The sequence below is a fragment of the Oryctolagus cuniculus genome, chromosome 13, assembly GCF_964237555.1.
Source record: "Oryctolagus cuniculus chromosome 13, mOryCun1.1, whole genome shotgun sequence".
Classification (NCBI taxonomy): domain Eukaryota; kingdom Metazoa; phylum Chordata; class Mammalia; order Lagomorpha; family Leporidae; genus Oryctolagus; species Oryctolagus cuniculus.
This window is the reverse complement of record NC_091444.1, coordinates 12,880,816-12,895,443: the sequence shown is the minus strand read 5'-3', so window position 1 is coordinate 12,895,443 and position 14,628 is coordinate 12,880,816. Positions and strand designations below refer to the sequence as shown.

The window sequence follows — 14,628 nt, the reverse complement described above, 5'->3', positions numbered from 1 at the left end:
TTCCACCGGGATCTCACTCACAGAGATCTTTCATGTAGGTCATTTTTCGCCATGGTGTCTTGGCTTTCCATGCCTGAAATGCTCTCATGGGCTTTTTAGCCAGATCTAAATGACTTAACGGATGATTCTGAGGCCAGAGTGATGTTCGGGGCATTTGTCATTCTATGGGTCTGCTGTGTATCCTGCTTCTCATGTTGGATCATTCTCTCCTTTTTAACTCTATCAATTATTATTAGCAGATACTTGGTCTTATTTATGTGATCCCTTTGACACTTAGTCCTATCTTTATGATCAGTTGTGAACTTAAACTTATCACTTTAACTAGTAAGTTGGCATTGGTACCTGCCAACTTAATGGGATTTGGAGTCCCATGGCAAGTTTTTAGCTTTACCCTTAGGGGTAAGTCCAAGGGAATGTGTGCCGAATTCTGCATCTCATCCCTCTCTTATTCCTACTCTTTATTTTTAACAGGGATCAATTTTCAATTGGATTTAAACACCTAAGTCTAATTCTGTGTTAAGTAAAGAGTTCAATGGTATTAAGAAGAAAAAGAAAATACTAAAAAGAATAAAATAGTAAGTAAGCTGTTCCTTAACAGTAGGGATAATGTTAATCAAACCATTGTTTCTCATAGTGTCAGTTTCACTTCTACAGGTTTCCCCTTTGGTGCTCAGTTAGTCATCACAGATCAGGGAGAACATATGATATTTGTCCCTTTGGGACTGGCTTACTTCACTCAGCATGATGTTTTCCCGATTCCTAATTTTGTTGCAAATGACCGGATTTCTTTTTTTTTTTTACTGCTGTTTAGTATTCCATAGAGTACATATCCCATAATTTCTTTATCCAGTCTACCATTGATGGGCATTTAGGTTGATTCCATGTCCTAGCTATTGTGAATTGAGCTGCGATAAACATTGAGGTGCAGACAGCTCTTTTATTTGCCAATTTAATTTCTTGGGTAAATTCAGAAGAGTGGGATGGCTGGGTTGTATGGTAGGGCTGTATTCGGATTTCTGAGGTATTTCCAAACTGTCTTCCATAGTGGCTTTACCAGTTTGCATTCCCACCCACAGCAGATTAGTGTGCCTTTTTCCCCACATCCTTACCAACATCTCTTTGTTGATTTCTGTATGTAAGCCATTCTAACCGGGGTGAGGTGAAACCTCATTGTGGTTTTGATATGCATTTCCCTGATGGCTAGTAATCTTGAACATTTTTTCATGTGTCTGTTGGCTGTTTGGATTTCCTCTTTTGATCTACAGCCTTTCTTTATTGTATAATCAAGCAAAATACAGCAAGCTCTCAAGTAACATTTGAATCCTTAAGAATATATAACTTGGCCGGCACCACGGCTCACTAGGCTAATCCTCCGCCTTGCGGCGCCAGCACACCGGGTTCTAGTCCCGGTCAGGGCTAGATTCTGTCCCGGTTGCCCCTCTTCTAGGCCAGCTCTCTGCTGTGGCCAGGGAGTGCAGTGGAGGATGGCCCAAGTGCTTGGGCCCTGCACCCACATGGGAGACCAGGAGAAGCACCTGGCTCCTGCCATCGGATCAGCGCGGTGCGCCGGCCGCGGCAGCCATTGGAGGGTGAATCAATGGCAAAGGAAGACTTTTCTCTCTCTCTCTCTCACTGTCCACTCTGCCTGTCAAAAAATTTAAAAAAAGAATATATAACTTAATTATCTTTATTTCTTCTCATTTTATTTTCTGGTGACATATAAAGATTGTGCATAAATTGCTTATATTCACAAGTGTATGTTATTAAAATAAACCTCCCTCCACAGAAATACCTATTGTCATTAGACCTTGCTATGAGTTTCATTTGAGTAGGTTCATAGTTACCTTGACAGTATTACATAAGGGCAGCCTAACAAATAAATTTATACAAATCAACTCATTGGTTTCTGTGGGCTTATGACCTTCCAGCTCACAAATTCCAAAGCAAAAAATAAGGGCTAACTCACCCATTTTGGAGACTCAGAGTAAAAAAAGAAACAAAAGGTAGCTTCTACTTCTTCGCGAAGTAAAGATGCTGACAGACAGCCTTTGTTTCTTCTGTTCCTTCATCCGTCCTATCTTGCCAGTTCATCACTTGATCCTTTGGCTTTCCAAAAAATTAAGACAACTGAATATTTATGATATTTAATTTATCAAATTACAAATATTTAATTTATCATAAATTACAAAGGGAGAAATTATCCTTACAGATTGGAACAGGAATATCTAGAATATAACATTGCATATCACTTTAATTCTTCATGATTGTCATGATTGGATTGCCTGAGTGCTATGCACAGAAGCTACAGTTAGTATCCAGAAATATTAACTGATTTTGACAGCTTCACAGTAGGAGAAGCACAATTTACATACCATAAAATTCACTCATTTGAAGTATAAATTCAGTCATTTTTAAATACATTCTGGAGATACACAGCCATCTCCCTGATGCAGTTTTAGTTCACATCCATCACCACATTCCCACCATCAGGGCTAGGCAGCCACTGATCTGTTTTCTGTCTTTCCTGGATATTTCCCATAGACAGAATCGTGTAGGGAGCCTTTTATGTCTGGCTCCTTTCACTCAGCATGTTTTTGCTGTTTATCTGTGTGGTAACATATATCTATACTTAGTTTCTTTCTTCTTATTTGGCTGAATAGCAGTACTCTCCTGTTGTATTAGTCTATTTCTGCTACTTTAGCAGACCACTTGATTTATAAGCAACCAGACTTCATTCTTTGTTCTCAAGGCTGAGATGTTCAAGATCAAGGTACCACAGATGGGTGTCTCTGAGGACCTCCTCTCTGCTTCCAAGGCGGCTGCTTCTTGCCCTGTTCCTCGCATGATGGGCAGCAGAAGCACAAAAGGAAGCCTGGCTAGTTCTCTTCAGCCTTTTTATTCCTCAGTTTGAGAGGGGAGGATAGAGAGTGCTTCCATCTACCAGTTAACTCCCCCAGTACCCACAGCAGCTGGGACTGGGCTAGTGCTGAAGCCAGGGGCCAGGAACACAATCCAGATCTCCCAGGTGGTAGAAACTCAAAGCTACGTTATCCATCACTGCTGTCTTTCAGGGCCTGCATTATAAAGAAGCTGGAATCAGGAGCCAGAGCCAGGAGTGGAGCTCAGGTACTCTGACAGGCAAGGCAGGCATCTTAACTGCTAGACTAAATGCCTGCTGCTCTCTCACCTTCTAATAAGATTGTCCTTGCTGTTCATGAAGCTGCGTCCTCATGACTTAAGTGTCTCCTAAAGGTCCCACCTCTTAATACTATTGCATTTTGGATTTAAGTTTCACCATGAATTTTAGAGGGGAATCAAGCCTTCAAACCAAAGCATTCCTCTCTTGCCTCCTCAAATTCATGTCCTTATATACAAACTCCATTCCATCCCAATAGCCCCAGTAGTCTTGTTTCATCACCAAAAGTGTGAAAACATTAAATCCATAGGTTTGATAATGATCTTCTTCGATCCCATGTCCTGACTTCTGAGCATGGGGCAGGGGCTGGCGCCCAAGGCCCTGGGAAGATGCAGCATAGCTTTGCTGTGCACGACTCCTATGGCAGGCTTCATGGGTTGGAGTCTGGTGCCTCCAGCTCTCCTAGGCTGGCATTGTGTACTGGTATCTCTGCTCTTCCAGGGTCTCAGGTATGGTTTCACACCACAGTGGCTCCACTCCCCAGCTCTGCCATGCATCGACATAGTGGGTACTGTGTGTGCAGCCTCACCTCTGCAGCACTTCTCTTCCTGCTCTGCAAGGCATACTTTGAAATCCAGGTGGAGACAGCCAAGCCCTCACAGTTTGTACCCTCCTATGGTCAGTACCACATGCACACTACTATGGTAAACCTTAGTTTACACTTGTGTCCTCTGAAACAGTGACCTAAGCTACACCTTTGCTTGCTTGAGCTGCACTTGGGCCCTCTTGAGCCACACGTTGGATGGCTGAGGGTCCAGTACCAGAATGCAGGGATCAGAGAACTGAGAAAGCCTCAAGAAGCAAACCTGAATTCCCACAGGTTCCCCTGTTGTCTAGGTCCTGTCACTCTGGACCTGAGATATGGATGGCAGCCTCAAACCTCTCTGAAATGCATTCAAGGGTCATCCTTCTGTTGTTTTAATTAACAGCATCTGGCTCTCTTCTGTCCATACTCATCTCCGTATCAAAGAGTCACTTGATCACACCCTAGATGTTTTCTCCTGAACAAAATTTTTATTCTTCAAAATCTGACCAGGCTCAAAATTTTCCAAACTATTAGTCTCTCTTTTGCTTTGGTTGTAAATTCTGTCTTTAGTCTGCGTCTTTCCTTTTCCCACAAGCAGTCCAGAGATGCCATTCAGTACCTGGAACATTTTGCTTAGGGATTTCTTCCACCAGATATTCTAGTTGATCACCCTTAAACCCTGCCTTCCAGAAGGTACTAGAACACAGGCATAATTCAGCCAAGTTTTGCCTCTTTGTAACAAGGATGGCATTTCCTCCTCCTGTTTCCAGTAAAATATTCCTCATCTCTGCCTAATAACTCATCAGAATGGCCTTTCCTATCCATATTTCTGCCAACATTCTGATCATGACTACATAAGTAATTTTTAAGAAGACTCAGGCTCTCTGCTGCTCTGTTCTGAGTCCTCACCAGGACTGCTGTAACATTCCATTCCAAGTGATCAAGGCATTTCCTGGCAGTCTCTTCTCAACTGTTCCAGCCTCTACTTACTGCCCAAAGCCACTTCCACTAATGTTTGTCATAGCAGCACTCCATGTCTCAATGCCAAGTTCTGCATTAGTTTGCCATTGCTGGCAAGACAAAGCACCCAAACTAGACAGAGATTTATCCGTCACAGTGCTGGAGACTGACAAGTCTAAGATAGGGAAACCATGGGTTCACTTCTGGGGAGGACCTTCCAAGTTGGTGACTTCTTGCTGTATCCTCACATGGCAAGAGGGCAGATGGGCAAAAAAGGGGCCTACCTGTTCCCCTCCAGCTCTTCTGTCATGTTGCTAATCCCATTCAAAATTAATCACCTCCTAAATGTCCTAGCACTTAATACTGTTTTATTGGGGATTTAAGTCACAACATGAATTTTGGATGGAGCACAGACATTTAAGCCATAGCAATGATATGCTGATGTTTTTGTTGCAAATCTCTTTTCTCTCACCAACATTTATGATGTGTTTATGTTTCCTACACTCACTGTGCCTTTTTTCATTCTTCCAGCAAACAGCAGTGCTATCTCTAATGCTATTTTAACAGTTCTAATTCAGGGACATCTTGTAACATTTTCTATATTGCTTTCTTACTTTCATATAATTAATAGCTTTGTAAAGATAATTGTTCCCACTTGATGTATTAGTCTGTTTTGTGCTGCTGTGACAAAATGCCTGAGACAGGATAAGTGACAAGGAACACATTAATTGGCTCACAGTTCTGGAGACTGGGATGTCGAAGAGCAAGGTCCCACTGTCTGGCAAAGGCATTATTATTCTTTGTTCTCCATGTGGCAGGAAGGACAGAGGGAGAGAGCACATGGTGGGAGGGGCAAACCTACTCCTATGGTAACAAATCCACTCCTACAGGCCTGTTAGAGCCTTCCTGAGCAAAGATCTCTCCTGACCTGATATCTCTCAAAGGTCCCACCTTGGAATACCATTCCCGTGGCAATTAAATTTCAAATTGAGTTTCTAGGAGGGGACATCATTCCAACTATAGCTCCTGATAGTTACTGACTTAAGCCTTTTGCTTTATTTATATTGACAGAGGAAAATGTCTCCCTTCTTTCTGCATTTTGACAGGGATATGATTCAGCAATTTCTGGTCTCTGTTTCCTGCATATGCCTTCCGTGTCTATGTGTCATTTCAGAAATTCAGTCCTTTCACTTTACATGTCACTCGGTTATATTTTGGCTACCATTTTTTTGGCTAGCTATTAATCAAAATTACACCATTTCTTGTTAATGTAGGGAAAAAACTTAACCAGTACCTGTGGTGGGAAGACAAATTATAAAATATAATAGCTCACTGTTACATGGCTTTATGAAATGTGGTTTGATTATCAAAAAATATTTATGAGAAGCATTATATCCAGTCAGAAAGTTTTAATTTTAATACTTAGTTTTTTCTTTAGCATTTGTGGAATCCAACATTTGGAACGAATTGGAAAGAAGCTGAATCTCTTTGACTCTCTTTATTTCTGCATTGTGACATTTTCTACTGTGGGCTTTGGTGATGTCACTCCTGAAACATGGTCTTCCAAGCTTTTTGTCGTTGCTATGATTTGTGTGGCTCTTGTGGTTCTCCCCATACAGGTAAACATAATCCTGCTAACTTTACAGAAATGTGCAAAGTCCTTTGATGTTGAATCTTCCTGAATAAAATAGTGGAGAGTGGTTTATGTACCTAATTGTAGTATATTATATATTACCACATTATAGTTAATCAATTATTTAAATTACTTAAGAGATATGTTTTATTAGAACATTTGTTTGTTTTTATTTTTGCATCTAGTGAGAACTGATAGCTTACATGTCATTGAAATTCTTCATGATGTTTCTTTTATATGTAGGGTATAAATATGTTAGTTGTGGGATATTGTGTTTTTTCATTAGAGGATGACAGATAAAGAAAATAAGTTTTTGAGGTATTGATTTGTCTTAGTTCTTGGAAATAAATGTAAGAATTATACATTGCAATGAATAAAAATTGATGAACCAAGTACTAAACTTGGTAAACTAAACAAAATTTGAACATGGTATATAAGTATTATATAAGTGGAGAGTGAATAGAAAAGTTTTAAAAGGACAGAGATATAACATGCAACTAAGCATGAGTAGATGCAATTTCTGTTCCTTTCCTATGATGAGCCCTAAGTCCCCATAGGTAGGCAGGTCAGAAACAGGATTTGGCAAATGCGAATTAAACTTGCATGTTCCATTACACAACTTTGGCCATCCTTTGTCAAGATAGCTTGAGTAGGTACAAAAATGACATTCTCATTCTCATCCCATCATGCATGTCTTCCTTCTTGCCTTCCCTCCTTTATTCTCTCCATTTCCCTTGTGGACCAACTACTGTTCAGTTGGAATATGGCTCTGTGCATTGTGAGAAAGGCATCTCCCATGCATGAAATATGGGCAGAATTTTGCAGAGAATATGGAAAAATGTTCATGAGTCTTTTTCACTCAGTGCATGTCATATTGTGTCATACTCTACTGGACATAAAGCAGAGTCACAAAATTTTAGTAGTCTGTTTCAATATACTAGAAAAATCATGTTACTGTAAAGACTTTAAACTCCTGAGAGGCATCTTCAACCCCTGCAGAAATCATGGGAAATGCTATCATTGAAGAGAATGCAGATAGTTTGAGTCTCAGTGAACTCCATCTAAGAGACTGAGTGTACTTGAAAAAAAATAGATATAATGCATTGCTTTTTCATTTTCATATCTGATGTTGTTGATTCTCATGTGGAAAATTCATTACAGTTTGAACAACTGGCCTATTTGTGGATGGAGAGACAAAAGTCAGGTGGGAACTATAGCCGACATAGAGCTCAGACTGAAAAGCACGTTGTTCTGTGCGTCAGCTCCTTGAAGATTGACTTACTTATGGACTTTTTAAATGAATTCTATGCCCACCCAAGACTACAGGTATATTTTAATGATGTTATATACCAAACTGGGTTATACCTACTAACATATTGTTGCAGTCAATTAACTGATGGTACTCCCTGCATTCTGGAGGTTTCTTATTTTTATACTCACATTTAGAAAGAGTAAATGAAGAGCTACAGATATAACCAGGGACAGAGGAAAAAGTGCTAGAGGAATACACAGTATTTTAAGCTTCCTTCTGTATCTGCACTAAAGGACAGATGGATTGTGTTAATGCTACAAAGAAAGATTTTCTTTGAATTAAAGAATTGCTTTTTCTCCTTTGGATAAAGTATAAAGGGTATTTTTATGAAACAGTGAATTTCAACATGAGTTAAAATAAAACGTTGAAGAAACCATTTCAATATCATCTGCTTACTTGAATACCAGAGGATGTTAGTTATCAAGTATGGCTGACTGAAATGTGGGAGATTGGAAGGTCCATTTTTCTTTGTTTCCTGGATTTTAACCAGGTCCTATTTGTAGTCTCAGTTAGTAATAATCAAAGGTTGGACAATAACTGGATGTAGTGAGAACATGAATTCAGAAAAATCTCCTCATCTGTGTAAGCAGATAAAATCTTTGACTGCTCTTCCACTTGCCAAGGTACTAGACCAATGTAGACTTGGGTCATCTTTTCCTGCTAGATGGACTTAGACTGGTCCATAGAACAAATCAATATTTGATGCTTTGATATTTCCCAGATAAGCTTGTGTCAAAGAGATGGATTATTCCCAGAGGTTAAGAGAGTACTGAGTATGTGTAATTATTCCTGTCTTCCAAAAATAAAAATATTGATTTGTGAATGTTTTGGAGACCTTTTAAAATTGATTTTTGTATTTAGAAAATTAGAATATAACTAATACTTTAATTACATAATGTATTATTTTCATAGAAATTGATTTCTGTTTTTTGGAGAAACTCCATATTTGTTGGATTTTTAAATTATCCATATTGAATAATTTCATTTGTTCATTATAACCTATAAGGAAAACCTGTTTGGCCCCTCTGATTAAGTTTGTATACTACTAATGTAAAGAATTCTTTTTTAATTTTCACAATTTATTTATTTATTTAAGACAGAGAGACACAGACAGACAGAAACAGGTCTGCTGCCTAATTCTCCCAATGCCCACAATAACCATAGCTGGACCAGGTTGAAGTCAGGAGCATGGAATTCAGTCCACGTCTCCTATGTGGGTGGCAGGGACCCATGGACATAGCCACCACCTGCTGTCTCTGAGAGTACAGCACTAGCAGGAAGCTTGAATTAGAAGCAGAGCTGAGACTCAAAGCCAGATGCAGGCATTCCACATGGAATGTTAACTTCTGCACCAATGCACAGCCCTAATTTTATATTAATGTAATGATACATGTGCATTTTCATATACAACGTTCCTAAAGATGCATATGGCATAAACTGATAAAATCAGGCCATCAGCATCCCCACCGCCCCACTTTTCCTTCAGGTCTGGAGCCTACCAGGTCCTCTCCTCCAGTTCTTTGTTCTGTGTATAATATTGTGGTCTGTAGTCACCTTACAGCGTTGTGGAACACTGTAACCTGCTGTATCTGTCTGGCTGTGTTTTGGTCCCCTTTCTCCAACCCTTATCATCATCCAGTAGATATATTTTAGAGTAAGAAAATAGTGAATGTCAACCAAAGAATTTTAATTCCTTTAGACAGATCATGTATTTTAAAATGTTTTGTCACTCAGCATACTTTTGTGTTTTCTGAAAAGTACCATATATTTTGAAATCAAAATTTTTTTTTACTTAGTTTACTCAGCATTTACAGTGTTTTTATAAATTCTTACCCAGTCAAATATTTATCAGAAATTGTTCAAAATTCTTCATTTATGGTATCGTCAAATGATATAAATCACTAAAAGTAATACTAAAAGTAATAAATTGAATTTTTGATTTGATTCTTAAACACCCTGCCTGGTATTGTATGTTTTAGCATCAATCAGTAATTATAACTAAAATCCTTATAAACCAGGAAACTGCCAACCACAGTCACTCACCACCTCTCCTTGATGGTACTTATATGCTTGAAATAGATCAGAATGACTTTACAGATTTCATAGATCAAAATGAATTTACAGATTTATGAGGATTTTGTATGTCTGAATTGTGTTTATCATAGTATATTTAATACAGCCATGTTTTAAATTTGTACTGTTAACAAAATTTTATTTCAGTTTTATCATATTCCAACATTTTCATAGTTTTTCAGCATTCTATGTAGTATAACTTAAGTGTTACTATTTCTGTCCCATTGTTCATTTTGTTTTAATAGGATTATTATGTGGTGATTTTGTGTCCTACTGAAATGGATGTGCAAGTTCGAAGGGTACTACAGATTCCAATGTGGTCCCAACGAGTTATCTACCTTCAAGGTTCAGCCCTTAAAGACCAGGACCTCTTGAGGGCGAAGTAAGTAGCCCTTCCTGTTTTCCACCATTTTTCTTACCATTTTCAGTGTTTCATATTTCTTGTACACTCCACCACTTGGTAATCTATGAACTGATATGTTTCAATGTAGAATTTTGCTTGAGCCCCACTGCTGGTCTACTGGAAAGATTCAAACTATAAAAGGTGTGTGCTGGTTCCTCTTTCGCAGCCTTGTCTCCACACAAGGATGCTCGGCAGACTGCACTCACACAGCACCGTGAGAAGTGTGCCGTGGTCTGATTATCTTAATCTGTCTGTGCTGAGCTCAGGTGCCCAGACTCCTTGTGAAGCCTCAGATTTCTCACTACTGTTTCCATTCCATAAATAAAAATCTTAGACTAAACATTACATGAGATATCAAAGCAGGAACTCAGAGTTTTGAAGGTGCTTGCGTTAAGTGCTGGGCAGGCGGCACTTGTGTGCCTCAGGTCCCTAGAGGCTACAGGAACCAGGAAGGTGACAGTTTGTACTGTGCTGTCCTCTGGCAGAGCACGCACCAGCCCTGCTGGCATGAAGGTGATATAATCTTAGCTGCTGGTGGCAGGTCTAGTGGGGCTTCCCTCATGAGCAAAGTGAGTTGTGGTTGGGCAGGTGGTGGGCTACAGCGCACGCAGGCAGGCTTCTGCTAAGCAGTATTCTCAGTCTCTGGAGCCAGGAGAGAACCTTGGAAAGCCTGACTGTGCTGGGAGTTTTCTGATGCTTTTAATGTTGTAAACCTCTCTTCCTATTTGCCCTAGAGTTGTCCTACACACACTTTTAGGGTTAAATTTCTCCTCACTGAATTTTACAGCATAAGTTTTGTATTTTTACATTTTTTGAATGGCCTGAGTGTACAGGTTTGTGTATGAGAGAGATTGTGTGTGTCTGTGTGTGTGTGAAAGAGAGTGAGCTTGTGTGAGAGTGTGTGCAAGAGTATTTGTATGAGTGTGTGTGTGTGTGTGTGTGAGCTGTGAGAAAGTGTGAGTGTATATCAGGGTATGTTAGAGTTTGTGTGTGTAGGTGTATGTGTGAGAGACTGTGGGTATGTTTGTATATGTTTGTATGTGTGAAACAGAATGAGTGTGTGGGTATGTTTGTATATGGAGCGTGTGTGTGTGTGTGTGTGTGTGTTTGGGAAGTGATGGAAAAGAATAAAAGGAAAGTAAAACACTTGGTGCAATACACTACCTGATCCTTTTTTACTGTTTATTCTGCAAGTAAAGACTAGAAGGCTAGTCATGGGCTCCGCCTTTATTCTTTGAATTATGTTTAATAAAGTCGACTTAACTGCGTTTTTCCCAATGATTTGGTCTATGAAACAAAAAGTCACTGGAAGCTATCAGGATTTAATGAATGGTAAATAACTGGAAAACTGAGTTTCATTGAGAGCATATTAGTATTTTTGTACTGATATATATTCTATATGAAATCATTGTATATTAAAACACTCTGTATGTCATCAGATTTTACCAGGACTTCAAGAAAACCATGGTGTTCGTTATTTGCTGTCTAAGCTAATTATTTAGTAGCTTTAGACTCAGGGGAAGAGATGTTAAGATGCTAAGATAACCCCGAGTCATTGTATTTACCTGTGTAGATAATTGATATACTTAATTTATTGTATAAGAGTTAAGTTTTTCATGCAGTAAGCAAGCATAATGCCTATGCTATAATTAATATGAAGTTGTGTGATAAATTCAGGCATTTTTCTGTTGCATAAATTAATGTGAGTTATTGGTATTGCCTATTAGTATCTAAGTTAGATACTATTTAGGATTAACATGACTAATTTGTTATTTCATATTTGTCATATTGTAACTCTGTCATATTTGTCATATTTGTCATATTGTAACTCTAACTTCTATATTTGAAAGTCAGAGTTACACAGAGAGAGGAGGAGAGGCAGAAAGAGAGAGAGGTCTTCCATCCACTGTTTCTCTTCCCAAATGGCTGGAATGGCTGGAGCTGGGCCAATCCGAAACCAGGAGCCAGGATCTTCTATAGGGTCTCCCACACAGATGGGAAGGCCCAAGGATTTCAGCCATCTTCTGTTGCTTTCCCAGGCCATAGCAGAGTGCAGGATAGTGAGTGGAGCAGCCAGGACTTGAACCGGTGCACATACCAGATGCCAGTGCTTCAGGTGGTGGCTTTACCTGCTATGCCACAGCGCCAGCTCAATGACTAATTTATTATTAATAATATTGAAATGAGGCCTTAGCAAAAGGAATCACATGTATAAGCCGAATTCCTTTGTAGGAACCAAGTAAGAGAGGGAATGAAGATGAGAGAGGTAGCCAGCTGGTAATATCACAAAACTAGGTGAAGAGAAAAGTTAGAGTGACAAAATAATCGTTTTATGTTAATTCCTAATTCTAACTTCAAATAAAAGATTTTGGACTTAATGTTAATGAATGACATTTTTCAAAGCACTTCTCCATGCAAGGAACAAGGAGTAGGATTCTGCAAACCAGTCTGAAAGGTCAGTTGCATGAGTTTTGAATTGCTTTGTTGAAAATAATGTTTAGAAAATTTTATCCAATACTCAATATTATTTTAGTAACTGTGGCTCAGCATTCCGTTAGAACTGTTTGATTTGGTCTGATTTCCTGGACTTTTATCTTTCCTCTCCGTAAAAAATGCTACGTTTGGAAAAGTTTATTATTTTGTGGTGTACCAGAAAGATAAATCATTCATCATTTTGAAAATAAACATTCTTATGTTTCTAAAACATTATGTACCAGGCTCCAAAACATACTGTTTTATTACTGAATTTAAGAAATACCGAATCTTAGCATGAGAGGAGGGGGTCTGGAACAAGATGATGAATCAGCCCCAGAGAATACAAATAAACAATAAAGTGTGACTCCTGCATATTGAACAGCTCTGTTCCTTATCCCTTGGTTTAATAGTAACATTGCAGCTGTAGTGCAATTAGTCATAAAATAATGGCCATTACCGTCCCCTAATATACACAAGCCTATATAAGAAAATATACATTCTCATAAAAGAGAACACAACTTGTCTCTTTTTTGCTTCTCTCATAAACTATTGAGTGACACAGATAACCCAGCAACAACAATTTTGCTACACTGAAGGCAGTCGTGATCTACTAGAAAGAAATTCAACTTTCATTAAGGGTGTGCACCGTCTATGTATGCTACATGGTCTGAGCATTGAAATTCTGTGTTTCTGACAATAGCCAGGGCCTTCAGTGTGTCATTCTTTTCTTTTCTGTCTACATTTAGGATGGATGATGCTGAGGCCTGTTTTATTTTGAGTAGTCGCTGTGAAGTGGACAGGACATCATCTGTAAGTTTCTAAATTGTCCTTTAGTAAGTGGTTGTTACCATGTTAGAAAATTGTTGTTAATTTGACTTTTTGAAAAATCTGTGTGCAATAAATAGTGACTTTCAAATTTAACTGAAAGAAGCAACTACTTCTTAGTTATCTTTGCCCTATCTATCATAGTGATAGTTATATTATTGATTGTGTCAACAAATGTGTTCTTGAAAGTAGTGTCTACTAATCCTTTACTTTTCTGTTTATCAAAATGAAAGAAGTCATATATAGACTGAACAGGACCTCTTTTTTTTCTCTTTTTTTTTTTTTTTTTTTTTTTTTACTAAATATGTCCTTTGATACGTAATTTTCTTAAAGTGTCCTCAGTTCCCTTAACTCTGAAGTGAAGCAGATGGATCAGGCAGTTTGCATTAGAATCAATCGGAGAGCTTCTTTTTTTTTTTAACTTTTATTTAATGAATATAAATTTCCAAAGTACAGCTTATGGATTACAATGGCTTCCCCCCCATACCGTCCCTCCCACCTGCAACCCTCCCCTTTCCCACTCCCTCTCCCCTTCCATTCACATCAAGATTCATTTTCATTTCTCTTTATATACAGAAGATCAGTTTAGCATACATTAAGTAAAGATTTCAACAGTTTGTCCTTAGTGTGCTGTACATTGAGATTTAATGCTATAACTAGTACTCAAACAGTATTTTTCACTTTATGTTTCTGTGTGAGAGCAAACTGTTGAAATCGGAGAGCTTCTAAAAAATATGCATTTGTGAAAATTTTATTCAAAATATCCGGGGTAGGTATTGGGAATTGGTATGCTTTAAAAAAAGATCGCAAGGTGATTCTGAAACACAAATCAGTAAGTTTTGGTTTACAGGATCTTTATGATTTGTTTCTTAGGAGAAAAGTTTTATATACTTAACTAAGTTAAACAGTATAATAAATGATCACACCATATCTTCGAATTTTAAAAACATTTTAATTTTTCTTTTACTTTGAGAAATGCTCCATATTTTACCTGAAGTACTGTTATCTTGGGTGTTTCTCAGTTACTGAGTCCATCTTCAGCCATCTGTGTGGTCAGGCACAAATGAGAAAGCCTGGTGGCTACTGTAGTGCCTGGGGAGAAGGCAGATATACACAGGGCTCTGGGCACGTGATTTGTCCATTTATGGAGCATTTAAAGACACATAGTCTGTTCCACTAACTTGTAACTAAGTCTTGAGTACAGCAGGCTCTGTGCTGTCCTCAC

At 38.6% G+C, this 14,628-nt stretch overlaps 1 protein-coding gene across 9 annotated transcripts in view; it reads left to right on the top strand.

Moving 5' to 3' along the window:
- Nucleotides 1-14,628, top strand: part of KCNT2 (potassium sodium-activated channel subfamily T member 2) — a 411,093-nt gene that overhangs the window by 199,451 nt on the left and 197,014 nt on the right. For all 9 annotated transcript variants that reach the window (XR_007909589.2, XM_051820439.2, XM_051820437.2 and 6 more), the window contains exons 9-12: nucleotides 6,121-6,301; nucleotides 7,477-7,641; nucleotides 9,946-10,082; nucleotides 13,325-13,388. Coding sequence is in view for 8 of the 9 variants with exons in the window: in XM_051820439.2 (XP_051676399.2) it covers nucleotides 6,121-6,301; nucleotides 7,477-7,641; nucleotides 9,946-10,082; nucleotides 13,325-13,388 (547 nt within the window). In the remaining variant the exon portion in view is untranslated. The remainder of the gene's footprint in view (nucleotides 1-6,120; nucleotides 6,302-7,476; nucleotides 7,642-9,945; nucleotides 10,083-13,324; nucleotides 13,389-14,628) is intronic.